Here is a 17,419-nt window from a genome sequence, read left to right as displayed (position 1 = left end):
ATGGATTCTTTACCAGCTGAGTTACCTGGGAAGCCTGAAAGCTATTGAAGAAGACACAAATAAATGGAAAGATATACTATGCTCATGGGTTGGAAGAATTAAAAAATAACTACGCTACTCATAGTAATCCTCAGATTCAGTGGAATCCCTATCAGAATTGCAATGGCATTTTTCAAAGTATTAGAAAAGGTCTTAAAATTTATATGGAACCATAAAAGATCACATATTGCCAGAGCAATCATGAGCAAAAAAAAAGAAAAAAAAAGTTAATAGCATCTGACTATGAGATTTCAAAAACTACTACAAAATTATAGTAATCAACAATAACATAGTTGGCATAATAACAGATGCACAGAACACTGGGACACTAAAATAGAGTATCACAATAGAGCAATAGATTTGTTTCTACACATTTGTGATCTTTATCAAAAATGTAAAGAACACACACAGTTAGAGAAAGGACAGTTTCTTCAACAAAGAGTGCTACGAAAACTGGCTTTCCACATGTGGAAGAATGAAACTGAACTCATCTCACTACATATGCAAAAAATCAACTTGATATGGAATTGAGATTTGAATGTAAGACCTGAAACCATGCAACTATGAGAAGAAAATATAGGGGAAAAGCTTCCTGACACTGACGTAGGTAAGGCTGTTTTGGACATGACACCAAAAGCACAGGCAACAAAAGCAAAAGTAGACAGATGGGATTTCATCAAACTAAAAAGCTTCTTGCACAGGAAAGCAAACAATCAACAAAGGGAAGAGACAATCTATGAAGTGGGAGAAAATAGTTGCTAACCATCCATCTGAAAAGGGGTTAATACCCAAAATACATAAGGAAGTCAAACCACTCAACAGCAAGAAAACAATGTGATCGAACTGTTGGTGCAAATGCATATCGGTACGGCTATTATGAAAAACAGTACAAACACTCCTCAAAAATGTAAGACTAGAACTACCCTGCTGCTGTTGCTAAGTCGCGTCAGTCTGTCCGACTCAGTGCGACCCCATAGACGGCAGCCCACCAGGCTCCCCCGTCCCTGGGGTTCTCCAGGCAAGAAAGAACACAGGAGTGGGTTGCCATTTCCTTCTCCAATGCATGAAAGTGAAAAGTGAAAGTGAAGTCGCTCAGTTGTGTCCGACTCTTAGTGACACCATGGACTGCGGCCTACCAGGCTCCTCCATCCATGGGATTCTCTAGGCAAGAGTACTGGAGTGGGGTGCCATTGCCTTCTCCAAGATGATCCAGCAATTCCACTTCTGGGTATGCACACAAAGGGAACAAAATCAAGAATCAAAATTATTATCTACACTCTAAGGTTTATTACAGCATCACTTACAGTAGTTCAGATATGGAAATAACCCAAGTGTCTGTCAATGGATGAACAGCTGAAGAAAAGGTGATGCACAGATACAATGGAGTATTATTCAACTGTGAGAAAGAAGGAAATGCTACTTTGTATGACAACCTGGATGAATTAGGAGGTCGTCATGCTGAGTGAAGTAAGGTAGACAGAGAAAGACAAATACTACATAATTTCACTTATGAGTGCAATCTAAAAAATAAAAATTTAAAGTGAAACTCAAAGAAGCAAAGTAATATGATGGTTACCAGGGGCTGGTGGGGGCAGATGGGGAGATGTTGATCAAAAGGTACAGAGCTGCAGTTATGTAGGATGAATAAATCTAGAAGTCTAATGTACAGGCATGATGATTCTACATAATAATACTGCATTGAACACTGAAAATACACCAAGAGAGTAGCTTTTAGTTGCACTCATCACACAGTAATAAATGATAACTATGAAACGAGACATGTTAACTGGTTTGACTGCATTATGTGTATCGAATCATCAGGTTGTACACCCCAAATATGGACGATTTAAATAAATGAAACATAAAATACTGCTCTGAACAAGGCTGTTCAATCATTTAAGAAAACTGAAGGTAAAGGTACCTTGTAATACAAGTATCTTCTAGCTGCTGCACACCCTACATGCTGTATTTTTTTAACCACTGTGACTATTTTGCATAAACCGTGGGTTGCATAAACAGTGGATTGCATAAACAGAAGCATATCAGAGTTTGCAAGAAAATAACTGAACGGCTTTGCAAGAATTATGCAACACTGCACACTAAAGAGCAGGTTTCTGTTTTCAGTGTTGTTAAGCTTTTAAGGAAATAATTTTGGGGCTTCCCTGGTAGCTCAGATGGTAAAAAAAAAATAACATCTGCTTGCAATGCAGGAGACCCTGGTTCGATCCCTGGGTCGGGAAGATCTCCTGGAGAAGGGAATGGCAACCCACTCCAGTATTCTTGTGTAGAGAATTCGGTGGACAGACCACGGGGTCACAAAGGGTCAGACACGACTGAGTGACTAACACAACACGTGGTGGTGTGACGGTGAAGCATCCACCTGCAATGTAGGAGATACAAGCTTGACCCCTGGGTGGAGACGATGCCTGGAGAAGGGAGTGGAAACCCACTCCAGTATTCTTGCATGGGAAATCCCATGGACAGAGAAGGCTGGCAGGCTGCAGTCCACGGGGTCACAAGAGTCAGACATGATCAGTGACTAAACCCCCACCACCAAAGAAACATAAATTGTTATCATACATATAATTAAGTGACAAGGATATACTTTACACATAAAATTCAATAGGAAAATAATAGTTGGCTAAATTCTAGCTACATCAATTTTTAAAATACATCCTGATTAATTTCACATTGCTAGGATAAAAAACTCGCATTGAGAAAACTATTCCCAAAAAGTTGGAAGAAGAATGACAGGGGACATAAGGGCAGCCCTGAGTGCCCTTCCTGTTTTCCAGTACTTACTAGCTATTCCTATGGCACATCAGTCCATCCTTCACTCCCTAGCCTCCCAATCGATCTCTAAACTGGGTGTTCTACCACCTTATAAAATTATTGTGAGAGTTAAATGATAGTGAATGTAAAAGGCAGGTAGGTATCCTCCCAAAGAGCATCTTAAAATAATATCCTGAGGCTTTACTGTCACTTGAATTAAAAAGGTCACAGGACTTGTAAAGCACTTCTGAGACAGCACTGTTTTTTTAACTTGAAGAAAACAGTAAGAGGGAAGTGTAAGTACAGCTAATGAAGCTCATATTTCTATTGTCACATTGAATAACAGGAATTATAAAAACTGTTGGCATATCAAATTGCTTATTTATTACTCACCAATACTATAAGTTTGAACACGCTTGAACTTAGTTTTAGTAAAGACAATAAGGAAAATAAATACTTGTGTAACCACGAGTATGACTAGCATGTTGTGAATTGATATGTTCATAATGTACCAAAACATTTTAAAGTAGTCGTAACAAAGCATTTATGTCATGACATGGAAGTTCCAGTATTTTTCCATGTGAATTTCAAATTAATTATTTTTCATGTCACATTGGTCTTACAAAAGTTTTGCTTGAGAAAACTAAGAATATGCCATCAATTAATAGGAAAATTCATTCTAATACAGTAAAAGTTTTCTTTTAATGGTAAAGACATATTTTAACAGTAAAGATATATTTATCATTAATGAGAAAAGCCAAATCAAAACATACACTGGTACATATAATTTCACCTTCACTACAAACTGCCATTCAACATAAATGAAGCTTTCTTGTGTTAGATATGAATCTATACATACAGACAGGAACAAAAAATTCTATTTGTCTTCATCTGTGGGCTATGGTTAAAACTTGCCATTAACCAATTTGGTGTTCTATTTATAAGTATATGTAGGTGGTGACAGTCAAATCATAGGCCTTCATTTCACTTAGTATCTGTCAACTTCGTCAAGCTCTAAAATAGACATCACATTTTACATGTACCTATTGAGGTTTTATACTTAAAAAAAAAAAATTACTTGTAACTGCCTTGGGCCAGAGATTAGAGGAGTAATCTTACATGAGAGATTTTACTCAATTTATCATACGATAAAATTCAAATTGAATTCTGTGTCTGTTTTGACACGTAGTTTTATTCAACTCAGAATCTGTCTCTCATGGTGGTCAAGAGACACACCTGGGGGAGAACAGTGCTGGTACCCTTTACCTTAACTCATTAGGAATGTACTCTAACACTAAATTACTGGCAGTATTCTCCTTTAACAATCTAGCATTGATCTACCATTTGTTAATATATTGAAGAGATATTAACTGTTTCTCTACGTGACAGAATGATGTAACTAGATAACTTAAAGGTAAAAATCTCATAGCTAGTACTTGAGGTAGTAATTAATCAAGATAATGGAAAACTATCACAGGCAAAATGGGGTTTGAAAAGATGTTACAATGAGACATCCAGGTCTAGGTAAAGACAGAAGCAATGACTATACTTAGGATAAAACAGTGAAAGTAATGATATAAACTAAGCTGATGGGGATGTTTGGGGATGGAAGAAGGGTTATTTAAAGGCTTAATGTATTTCACCCTTACGTTCATAGCAGAACTATCAACGATAGCCAAGAAAAATGGAAGCAACCTAAATGTCCACTGGCAGATGAAGGAATAAGGAAGATTTAGGACATACATTCAGTGGAATATTTCTCACCCATAAAAAAATGAAATAATGCCATTTGCAGCAACATGGATACAACTAGAGAATATCATACTAAGTAGGTCAGAAAGATAAATATCATATAATATCACTCATATGTGGAATCAAAGTATGACACAAATGACCTATCTATGAAACAGAAATAGACTCACAGGCACAGAGAACTGATCTGCGGTCGTTAATGCGGTGGTTAGTTGGGAGAGGGTTGGGGAGGGAGGCTGGGGTTAGCAAATGTAAGCTACTATATATATATATATATATGATAACAAAGTCCTACTGTATAGGATGGGGAACTATATTTCAGTATCCTATGATAAACCATAATTGAAAAGAATATTTTAAAAAACAATGTGTATTTATATAACTGAATCATTTTGCTGCATAGCAGAAATTAACCCAAAATTTTAAAACTATACTTCAAATTAAAATGATAAAAGTTCAATCATTTCAAATACTGTCTACTACTATTCAGAGTATAAGGATGCTTTCTTATATGCAGTTTAGTGTGACTTTAGGAAACAATCTGATTTTTGTTCATCCCTCTGCCTGGTCAGTCAGCTTTTAAAGGGTAGAGGTATGCTTCATCACTGTGACATCAACAGTGAGCATAGTGCCTGACCAACAGCACGTACTTAAAACACTTCTTGGGGGAAATGTTGGTTAAACGTTACATACCACAGACTACAGAGTATACTACAAGCCCACATTCACTATGCCACTAAATCCTCACATTATAGATGAAGCAATTGAAATTAATCAGATTAAATGAGAGCCTTGGCTTGGAAGTCAAGTGCTTGCCTGTGAATTCAAAAATCAACTGCTTTCTAGTTCTGCAACTCTAGGCAAAGTCAATCTCTTTAATCCTTTATTTTCCTATCTGTTAAACAGGAATATACCCTATATGGACTCTCCTAAGAAACTTCATTTAGGTGAGAGGTAAAGAAACAGTCATGTCTGACTATTTGTGATCTCATGGACTATACAGTCCATGGAATTCTCCAGCCCAGAATACTGGAGTGAGTAGCTTTTCCCTTCTCCAGGGGATCTTCCCAACCCAGGATCAAACCCAGGTCTCCCACATTGCAGGCAGCTTCTTTACTAGCTGAGCCACAAGGGAAGTCCAAGAATACTGGAGTGGGTAGCCTACCCCTTCTCCAGTGGATCTTCTGACCCAGGAATTGAAATAGGGTCTCCTACATCGAAGGCAGAATCTTTACCAACTGAGCTATCAGGGAAGCCTGCCCATCAGAACAAGACCCATAATTGGGTCAGTCTCTCCATCAGGAAGCTTCCATAAGCCTCTTATCCTTATCCATCAGAGGGCACAGACTGAAAACCACAATCACAAAAAACTAACTAATCTGATCACATGGACCACAGCCTTGTCTAACTCAATGAAACTATGAGCCATGCCGTGTAGGGCCACCCAAGACGGACGGGTCATGGTGGAGAGTTCTGACAAAACGTGGTCCACTGGAGAAGGGAATGGCAAACCACTTCAGTATTCCTGCCTTGAGAACCCCATGAACAATATGAAAATGCAACAAGATAGGACACTAAAAGATGAACTCCCCAGGTCGGTAGGTGCCCAATATGCTACTGGAGATCAGTGGAGAACAAACTCCAGAAAGAATGAAGAGACAGAGACAAAGCAAAAACAACACCCAGTTGTGGATGTAACTGGGGATGGAAGTAAAGTCCAATGTTGTAAAGAGCAGTACTGCATAGGAATCTGGAGTGTTACGTCCATGAATCAAGGCAAACTGGAAGTGGTCAAACAGGAGATGCCAAGAGTGAACACAGACATTTTAGGAATCAGCCAACCAAGATGGACTAGAATGAGTGAATTTAACTCAGATGACCATGATATCTACTGCTATGCGCAAGAATCCCTTAGAAGAAATGGAGTAGCCATTATAGTCAACAAAAGGGTCCGAAATGCAGCACTTGGATGCAATCTCAAAAATGACAGAATGATGTTTCCAAGGCAAACCATTCAATATCACAGTAATCCAAGTCTATGCCCCGACCAATAATGCTGAAGCTGAACGGGTCTATGAAGACCTATAAGACTTTCTAGAACTAACACCCCAAAAAAGATGTCCTTTTCATTATAGGGGACTGGAAAGCAAAAATAGGAAGTCAAGAGATACCTGGAGTAACGGGCAAATTTGTCCTTGAAGTACAGAATGAAGCAGGGCAAAGGTTAACAGAGTTTTGCCAAGGGAATGCACCGGTCATAGCAAACACTATTGGAACGACTGATGCTGAAGCTGAAACTCCAATCACTTTGGCCACCTGATGTGAAGAACTGACTCCTTTGAAAGGACCCTGATGCTGGGAAAGACTGAAGGCAGGAGGAGAAGGGGACGACAAAGGATGAGATGGTTGGATGGCATCACTGACTCAACGGACATGAGTCTGAGTAAACTCTGGGAGTTGGTAATGGAAGGGAGGCCTGGTGTGCTGCAGTCCATGGGGTTGCAAAGAGTTGGACACGACTGAGTGACTGAACTGAACTGAAATTAACACTGCTATTTGTTCACAATTCCATGATCTATCTAATTTCAACTAAGAACATTGAGTTTTCGAAGAAAGATATTAGGAAACAAAACTACATTCACTGCTTTAAAAAAAAAAAAAATTTTCCCCTGGAGAAAGAAATGGCAACCCACTCCAGTATTCTTGCCTGGAAAATTCCACGGACAGAGGAGCCTGGTGGGCTAGAGTCCATGAAGTGGCAAAGAGTTGAACATGACTGAATGACTAAATTACAACAAGAGGCAGGATGAAGATTTCCAAGGTGTTCAAAAAATGGTTTGAGAGGACAGGGAATGGTGACTGGCTTGATGTATTTAAGAGAATACTTGATGAGGCTTGAACTTTGAACTTTCAGTTTGTGTTAAAGGGAGTCCTCAGGCTTTTTTAATCAGCTTGCTCTGGCTAAACGGGAAGAAACTGTTCAGAAGACTAAAAGATGTCAGTGGGGATCCCCAAGTGGTGCTAGTGGTAAAGAACTCCAGGAACCTGCCAACGCAGGACATGGTAGAAGTGGGTTCAATCCCTGGGTTGGGAAGGTCCCCTGGAGGAGGGCATGGCAACCCACTCTAGTATTCTTGCCTGGAGAATCCCATGGACAGAGGAGCCTGGTGGGCTTTCTATGGTCCACAGGGTCACAAAGAGTCAGATAAGACTGAAGCGACGTAGCACAAAGGTATTTTTATTCTAGATTAGTAAAAAGCAAAAACCCCCAAATTTTCCTTGACCCAATTGTTGACAGTCCTTCTCACTACATTGAGGCTAGATCAAATAAAGAATCTGAGGATTCAGAGACAATTAATGAAACAAACCAAACTCCACCACTTCCTTCAGGGTAAACCAACACCCTTTTCTCTGATCGTGTTTCATCTTGCTAAGGCTGGTAGGCAGGAATTGTTCTGAAGAAGCATGGCTGCAACATGCAACATACTCAGAGAGAAAGTATGTGTGAAATGGTCCTGTGGCAAAGTATGTTAAGTCGGACACGAAACAGAACTTTTATTTAAACATACTTCAAAATTAGAAAATGTCAAATAGCGTAGTTTAACAATCAGGCTCAGTTTGAAGTCAGACTGCCTGGGATCAAATCCTGAGAGTGTCACCTGTCAGCAGTACAAGCCTGGGCAAGTTACTTCTCTCTGTGCTTTCAGATTCCTCCTCTAGAGATTGAGGCTAATCGTGGTACTTAATAAGAAGATTAAATGAGATATTTCATACAAAGCAGGTATCACGGTGGCATTCATACACTAAGTGCTCAGAAAATGTTCAAGAACTTTTGTTTTTAAAACTCAGCAAGCTGCAATCAAATATGTCCATGACAGTGAATTTGGAACTCTATGAATTATTTGGTGATTTTTTTATATGTAACATAAAACTTAACATTTTAACCCTTTTGAACTGTGCGATACAGTGACATTACATTCACGATGTTGTACAACTATCACCACTTACCATTTGCAAAACTTTTCATCACCCAAACAAAAACTCTGTACCCATTAAACACTAACTCCCCATTCCCCTCCTGCTTTACATCTGGAATCCTCTGTGGATGAAAAACGTTGCCTGCATATCAGTAAACAAAGAATGTTGCGGCCATCACGTCATTAGCCCCTGCAGCTGCCCAGCTGCTAAGCCCTGAGAGAACTCAGGATGGACACAAACAAGCTGCCAGCCACTGATATTAGCCACTGCAGCCTCTCCCCAGTGGTGCATCCTGAGGGGATTTAGGATGGAAAAAAAGCAAGATACAGGCCCTAGATAATTATAATGCATATCAAAGGAATGATTTCAGTGAGTCCAGACTTTCACATCTACCTATACACAGAAAAGCACTAAATTCATTAACTTGAGAGTTTTCTTTAACATTTTCTCATTTCCTTTATTTAATGGTAATTTTTCATCTGTTTTCTGTTGTAAAAATTGCTTTTTCCCAGTTTTTACCTTACCTCTTGGGAACAGTCTCTCTGGAAAAAGGTTGACTCCAGGGTTTAAATCCTCAGAACATCTGCCAAATTAAACACTCTCTCTTCTAGGCTGTCCTTTTTTTTCAGGTTTCTAGTCCACTTTCTGCCTCCATGAATCTGCCTAGACCAAGTACCTCGTGGAAGCAGAGCCACACAGTGTCTTTTTGTGTCCAGCTTGTGTCACTCAGCACAATGTCTTCAAGATTCATCCACGTGGCAGCATGTATCAGATTATTACTCCTTTTAAGGCTGAACAATGTTTCCACATATATATATATATATTTTTTCTTCATATATTTTATCAATGGACATTCTGGGGTGTTAACACCTTTTGGTTACTTTGAATAATGCTGCCCTGAACACTGGTGTACAGGTATCTGAGGCATTAGTTTCAATTACTCTGGGTACATATCTAGAAGTAGAATTGGTGGATTTAATGATAATTCTATGTTTAACTTTTCAAGGGAACTACCAAACTGTCTTCCTGGAGCTCTATAGAATTTAAATTTCTCCACCAACGTATCTTTATGAGGCTGCAATAGTTATGTTTCCCCCTCCCCACATCTCTAAGACAAAAATAATATTACTTTCCAAAGATTGAGGTGATGTTTCTTAATCAACAGTATGTACACCCCAAAGTTTCTATCATACAAAAATATTATACAGTAGTATTCTTCAGAGCATTTTAATTTAAATCCATGCCTCTGGACATAGTTTACGGATTCTTTTTCCTGTTTGCTGAAATCTGCTGTTGAATCCCCCTAAGTGAAATTTTCATTTCAATCACTGTATTCTTAAGTTCCAGAATTTTGGCTTCACTTCTATTAATAATTACCAGACTAGATTTTATATACAACAGATGTGAAAAAGTACTTCAAGAAATGAACTTCATGAAACTCCAAGGGAATTTAATAAATGCATGCCCATGAGAGCTCCGACAGGCTGTCAGAGAAAAAAAAAAAATTCCACCTGCCATATCGGTAAACACAGGATGTTGCAGCCATCAAGCCATCACATTACAGCTGCCCAGAAGGTGAACCCTGAGGGAACTTGGGATAGAAACTGGATGCCCACTATCCAGTAGTCAGCCACCGCAGCCACCCCAATGAGGTACCGGAGTCAGGACAAGAAAGCACAGGATACTGGTCCCGGAGGGCTGAGGTGCATGTCAAATGGATGATTTCAGCAAGCCCTTGCATCTTCCCATTTGTAGAAAAGCACTAAATTCCTTAATTTGAGACGTCTCTTCTTCTTTTATTAACAGTGATCTTGTAATATTCCCACTACCTGGCCTTTGTTGTGAAAACTCATATATATCTTGACTCCTCCCTTACCTATTTGGAGCAGTTCTGTAGAGCTCTGTGAGAGCCTGCATCCTGGGCTTAAGTTCTCAGTTTTGTCTGTCAAAGAAAGTATGATTCTCAAACTTTAGGCTGTGATTCTTTTTAGTTGACAAAGATAATTATCCTATCAGACAACAATTCAATTTTGAAAACTGTGCTACTACTTGGAGTGTCTCCTAAGTGCTTGGGTTCACCCTATTGTCTTTAATTTAATCCTTAGCCATTAATTTATAAGGACCTAGGTTGAGAGGATTCCGGTTGCTTACCTTAGGTCACAGGGCAGTTTGACTGTGGCCTGAGATCTTAACCACAGCTGTGCTGCTCCCTCTAAAGGCAGAGGCTGCCACCTGAGGGCATAACAGGAGAATGCATTGCCTGGAGCAGCCGGTAATTACGCTATAATTACATAAGATAACCCTCTGACCCCAGGTCAGGTCAGAAAGGAGCTGACTCATTTTCCAACCTTGTCTCTCATAATACTAGTATGTAGTGTTAAGAAAAAGGAAGGGATATTTCCTTTTAACTACTTAAATGTGTTAAGCTAACAACTGAAGATATTTAAACGTTGAGCACTCTTCTATTTTCATAGCACTAACTTGAACCTTTGAAAGAAGAAATTTTGGAAGGAAAAAGGAAGAAAGCACAGTAAACTTAGCATACAAACTGCATACTCACATATTGAAATTTATTTCTGATTCATTTCCCAAATTCATGGCCAAGATAGGCATCAGCATACACAGGCGATTTGAGGAATTTTACTTATGCAATGGTTCTAAGAATCATAACATGAAATCACAGCAATGAAGACTTTTTTTTTCAATGTCACTATAAGGAAGGAAAGACATAAAAATAGCCACAACTTTATTTTATGACAGAGGAGCCTTGGTGGGCTACAGTTCATAGGGTAGCAAAGAGTCAGCGACAACTGAACGACTGAAGACATGAAAATTACTATTAATATTTCATGACTTTTGGGGGAAGGGACTCAAGGCTGAAAGACCACTCCTTTCACTACCTAAATCACCTATGTTTTAACTGTTTTAGTAGGAATGTGCCATCGTATCAGACTCTGACATAAACATATTTAAAAGAATATCCTTATTTTCTTCTCAGATGCCATGAAGGACACTTATCTTGAGAGGAAAGAACAGCACTTCTTTCAGCTTGCTTGCTTTGCTGAGCTCCTAAAGAAGCAGAACTTCAGAAAATTTAATGAGCCACACAAAGCCACAGTCTGGTTCTATAAGCTTACCTTATTATTTAAGCACCTCGGTATCCAGCCAGACTGTCTTAAACTCAGAAACCATTATTTACTTTCTCCTTTCATAGAAAAGGGTCACTTAGGGCACACAACTGTCTTGAGTAACCTAAACTCAACACTTAGATTTTATATATAGCAGATCTGAAAAAGTACTGCAAGAAATGAACTTCATGAAACTCCAAGGGAATTTAACAAATGAATGCCCATGAGAGCTCCTATAGGCTGTTTCAGGGCAGAGTAAATGGAATGACTGTTAATAGGTACAGGATTTCTTTTTGTGGTAATGAAAATAAACTAAACTGTCTAAAACTGACCATGGTAATGACTACATGGCTTTCTGAATATACTAAAAATCACTGAATTGTATACTTTATTATATGAGTGAATTATATGGTATGTGAATTATATCTCAATTAAGCTGTTAAAAATTTATTGGTTTTAACTATAATTCAATAAAAAATAAAAAATATATTGATTTTCACTTGTTTTTAGGATATTTACCTAAAGCTCCACCAGATTTAGCCACAGGGAAAATTTGATGGAATGCAGCTTGAAACCCTGTTTAGTTGACTATATCAAGGGGATTCCATTCTCCTAAGGAAAAAAAAATTCTCGTAATATAACGACAACTGGATTTTCCTGGGGACAAGTTCCAGGTTTTAGCATGTTTACAGAAATGCAGCCTCCAGAAAACCAGTAAATAAAGATGTCTCCTAATACTACTCCTCCAATTTTTTTTCCCTTAGTACTAGCTACTGGATACATGAAAAATTACTACAAATTAAGCATAATGTGTGCATGTGTGCTAAGTCACTTCAGTCGTGTCTGTTGAGCCCCTGCGGACTGTAGCCTGCTAGGCTCCTCTGTCCATGGGATTCTAAAGGCAAGAATGCTGGAGTGGGCTGCTATGCCCTCCTCCAGGGGATCTTCCTGATGCAGCCACTGAACCCACGTCTCTTAGGTCTCCTGCACTGGCAGCTGGGTTCTTTACCACTAGCACCACATGTAAGCATAATAGTAAAAAATTCACCTTAATGTCTGTTTCCAAAAAACAACTGTTGAGAGGGCACCCAGCTATAAAAAACTTACTTCTGGTTTGGGATTGAACATCATGTTCTATATGTCTTTCAAATCACATTTGAGAAGCTATTCTATTATTAGAAAAGTACTTATCTGCAAAACTGTGAGACTTTATTTATGTAGGATCTAGGAATTAAATAGCGAAAAGAGTAAATATGCTCATGTCTAGATCTCTAACTATAAACTCTCCGCCTTTTTAATCCTAACATGCAGAATGGACTGGCAAAATATAAGATGAAAGAAATGTCTGCAGAGGGCTTTTGCAGTACTCCAGTTAAAGATGATGTTTAAAAACAAAAATGTACCAATGTATTGCTTACACATGAAAAACTCAACAGATACACTAGAGAGGAATTACCAAATTTTAATTGAGTTTAGACTGCACCATCTCGATTCAGAAATCTGAGAAATTCACAGCTCAAAAAGGAATTTTATAGATATATGGAGATGAACATCATCATTACACAGACGTGGAAACTAAAATACAGAATGGTTAAGACTCACCAAGTGACCAACAACCAGAAGTATTGAACTTAGGTTTTACAACTCATAATTCAGTTTTTTTACACTCTTAAACTCATTTTATTAAAGGTATATAAAATAATTTTAAAAATAATCTGTATAAAAAGTGTCCCTAAGTTTTGTAAATCATATATTTCAAATGCATTAGGAATACTAATTCTACACATATGTGCTCACGGGATAAAGTACTAAATAACTTGAAATTATATAATCACACCTAGGGTAACTGGAATAAGATCATGGAAGAAATAAAAGGAGCCATCAGTCTTGAAGCTATGACTGACTGTTACACATATGCAACTAGGTCTCAGTTCTTAAAAGCATCACAAGGTCACATTAGAAAGGAACAAATAACTTTTGACTTATGTTTACAGAGTGAATCAATTTACATACAAATAGCACTGTATATATCATCGGTTTACACTTAGGTCTTTTAAGAAAATGCTTTCAAATCTCTCATCAAATTTTTTTTGTTTTACGTCTACTAAGAAAAAGCAAAGAAAAAGGGATCCATTAATTGGAAAGCCAAATGATGAGTTACAGTAAAAAGTTGTCAAATTGCCCTACTGAATAAACAAGGATTTGTAGAAACTGAAAAGTTTCATATTTTACTCCAAATAAACAAATACAAATAAAAAACAGGATATGGATAGGCTGACCATATTTCTCAATCAGCCAAAGAAGTAGAAGAGGGCAGATGAGACAGTCCATTTTGTTTTCCAGAGCCTCACACAGGCCATAGGTGTAGATAAAGTGGTACTACACTAAGGTGGCCCAGACTAAGGTGTCCAGAACTCTCTAGACCCACATGGTTCTGATCAAAAAATAACCAGAGGCTGCCTTTTCGCAAGGATGCCTTATGATTCAGGCAAAAAAAGTCCATAGCTCCAAATTTTAACTGCTAAATTATATGCCAGATGAAAAATACTCTGTAACCAAAGTAACATAAAGCTAGATGTCTTACTCAACATTGTTATATGATGTATATTAATATACATTAATGAAGTGACATGTAAAGATCCAAAAAAGCTGTGTAAGACTGGACTAGCCCATAAACTCACTGGTTAGAAAATGGTCTAATAGATATAGGAAAAGGCTATTATATATATACATACATTAAAAGCATCTAGGGAGAAGACATGTGCAAAAAAATGCCACCTTCAACACATTTATTATAGAATACTGGGAATAGCCATAAAGTGGTTAAATACTTCATGGTACACCCATACAATGAACACTATAGACACACATGTCACATACATGGCATACCACACAGCTGTGGTTTGTATGTGTTATCACAGAACTAGCTCTGGAACATATTAAGAGAAGAAAAGCAAGAAGCAGGACAATACACACAGTATGGGATGGGAAGACTGTTTATTCTTAGTTAAAAATAATTAAAAAAAAATACCTTGTGGTATCTTCTTTACAGTGCCTCTTTTGCCTCTTGAACTTCTGCTTCCAGGTGTCTTGTGGTCCTTTGTCAAGAAGGCCTGCCCATCTTTGGGGCTTTCACAAGAAATGTTTTCCGAGTTCTCACTTGCAGCCACCTCACAGCTTGGTGTGCAGCTTTCATTATTGTTCAGACTGTCCTGCTCCAACACTTCCAGTTTGCCCATTGCACTGTCACTGCTGGTCAGAAGCTCAAGCCCATCCCCATCAAGTTGGTTTTCATTTTCATCCGATGTAGAAGGCAAGCATGTTACTACACTTTCCACGCCGGCACCAGGATGACATCCATCTTGTGGTTCTATCTGCAGATTATATGCAGGAGTTTCGCTGTCATCCATTAGAGCATCTTTTGTTGAACCATTTAAGTTTCATTAAAGTCCTTGAATGTCTACAATGACAAAAAGAAAAATCTAGTTCATTTTCTGAACTCTGGATTTTCAGTGATCTTTCATTTTCCTCTTCTCCTGGATTGTTTTACTGTAAACATAGAAGAGACAGAAATGACGAAGGCTCACTCCTACTTCTACTTTTCTTGCAACCCTACCCCACCTCACCTGGTTCCTGCTTGAATACAATGGTTCTAAATCCTGGGTGCATGTTTATTACCTGTGGAGCTTGTCAAATTTCTATTGTAGGCCTATGAAATCAAAATTTCTGAGGACTAAGCCTAAATACTGATGTATTTTTTGAAGTTCTCAAGATATTCTAATGGTGCAACATGCTGGAACCACCTCCTTGATGAAAGACATTATTATTTAAATAAGGTTGTCTGCTAAAACCAATCATTCATCTTATCTCTGGACACTTAATAGACAAGTGAAAGGTAAGTGTAAGTCCTTGTGTAAGTCCTTATATGGCCAAGCAGCAGCAATATTTACAAATGAAAACATTTAAGGATAGTTTTAAAATAAATTTTTAAAAAAGTATATGGGGGAAAATTCAGGTAGCATATATTCTCATTACATAGTTTACTTTCTAAAAAATAAGCCCTGAAAAGTACTTTAGAATTGTCAGCAAATTTCTTTTATTCAATTTAAAAAAAGAGAGAACCATGATTAACTCTAGGCTACTTAGTTTAGACTTGGAAAAAATGTAAATCTACTCCAAGAATCCTTGTAACATTTTAAAGACATACAAAACAGACTTTAAGCCATTAAGACTTTAAGACTGTATCAGTCATGTTTTTTTCCCTTCTTCTCATCCAAAAGTATATCATATTTTAAGAAAAATGATGCCACCCAGATTTAGGTATTTTATGCTTGCCAAGTTTTGCTTTGGGTTTGCATCAAATATAATTCAGCAATTTTGAGAAAAACAGTGATAAGAATTTTGTAAATTCTTCAAATTAATAAATAGAAATGCTATTTGCTCTTTAGAAACAGTAAATATACACAGTAAATAAGTATCATATTTAAGTAAAGTAATTTAAAAAAAACAGAAAACAAAGTATAAAACAAAACATGAGCCCTACACTGCCTGTATCACATGCTTTCAATTATCTTACAACTGGAATATTTTATCTGATTCAGAATAAAAGTACTGCTTATCAAATATAAAAAATATCTAAATCTGGCTGATATAATTTTCCTTAAAATATATACTATATTTCTTCATTAACAGATACATAATGTAAAAAGTAAAATGATTTAACTTGACTAAGAATGACTTAGTTTAGACCTAAAATGAATTCAAACTAGAGTATAATTTTTTAATTGAAAAGTGATTAATAAAGTATTTTCAGGATCTCTATCATGAGAAAATCCAAATTCTAATAAGAGCTTAAAAGTGTATGTGGCTAATATAGTGTCCCATGATGGATGAAGAGATAAGCAAAATGTAATATATTTATACCACAGAATGTTATACAACCATAAAAAGGAATAAAGTTCTGATATATGTCACATCATGGATGAACCTTAAAAATAGAAAGCCTGACACAAAAGGATAAATACTATATGATTTCACTTATATGTAATACTCATAATAGGCAAATGCATAGAGAAAGAAACTAGATTACAGGGTCTGAGGGCAAGGGAGGAAGTTACAGCTTAATGGTTACAGAGATTTTGCTTAGAATGATGGATAAGATCTGGAAAGAGATAGTGGTGAGAGTTACACAACAGTGCCACTGAACCGCACACTTAAAAATGGTTAAAATGGCATATTTTTGGTCATATATTTTTACCACAATAAAAGTAAAAATAGTGAAAAATTTATGTGGCTATGTAAGAGAAATGTCAGTTCTTAAAACTGTCAACAGCCTCAGCTATTTTCTAATGTAAACAATCAAGTTATTTTCTGGCATGTATCTGCAGTTGAAAGCATAAAGGTTTTATTTTTATCTGAAAGAGACACAGAGATTTCTTGCCAAGGTGGAAGGCAGAAAGTGATCTAGAGAGCCCCAAATAATAACAGTCACCTCTTGCTGAGTCTCTTTCATGTGTTAGAAGCTGTGCCAGGCACTTCATGTATCTTATTTTTAATCCTCCAAACAAGCCTCCATGGAGGTATTCATACTGTGTTTGAGATGAAGACTCTGGGGCTCAAAAAGGCAAAAATATCTTGATTAAAATCATATTTATTCATAGATAAGTGGAACTGAATCTGAAACCAGGTCTTCCTGGTTTGAATCCTGTGCAGTTCAGCATAATGTCTGAGAACACAGGCAGACCAAGGCT

At 37.5% G+C, this 17,419-nt stretch overlaps 1 protein-coding gene across 1 annotated transcript in view; it reads right to left on the bottom strand.

The window, feature by feature from the left end:
* The window catches only part of CNST (consortin, connexin sorting protein), an 88,511-nt gene that overhangs the window by 41,549 nt on the left and 29,543 nt on the right, over window positions 1-17,419 (bottom strand). Inside the window, exon 2 of the mRNA XM_040263617.1 lies at window positions 14,701-15,129. Coding sequence (XP_040119551.1) covers window positions 14,701-15,079 — 379 coding nt within the window. The 5' untranslated portion in view covers window positions 15,080-15,129. The remainder of the gene's footprint in view (window positions 1-14,700; window positions 15,130-17,419) is intronic.

Source organism: Oryx dammah, unplaced genomic scaffold, assembly GCF_014754425.2.
Source record: "Oryx dammah isolate SB20612 unplaced genomic scaffold, SCBI_Odam_1.1 HiC_scaffold_21, whole genome shotgun sequence".
NCBI lineage: Eukaryota > Metazoa > Chordata > Mammalia > Artiodactyla > Bovidae > Oryx > Oryx dammah.
Note: the sequence above shows the minus strand (reverse complement) of the source record. Positions and strands in the feature narration are given on the sequence as shown.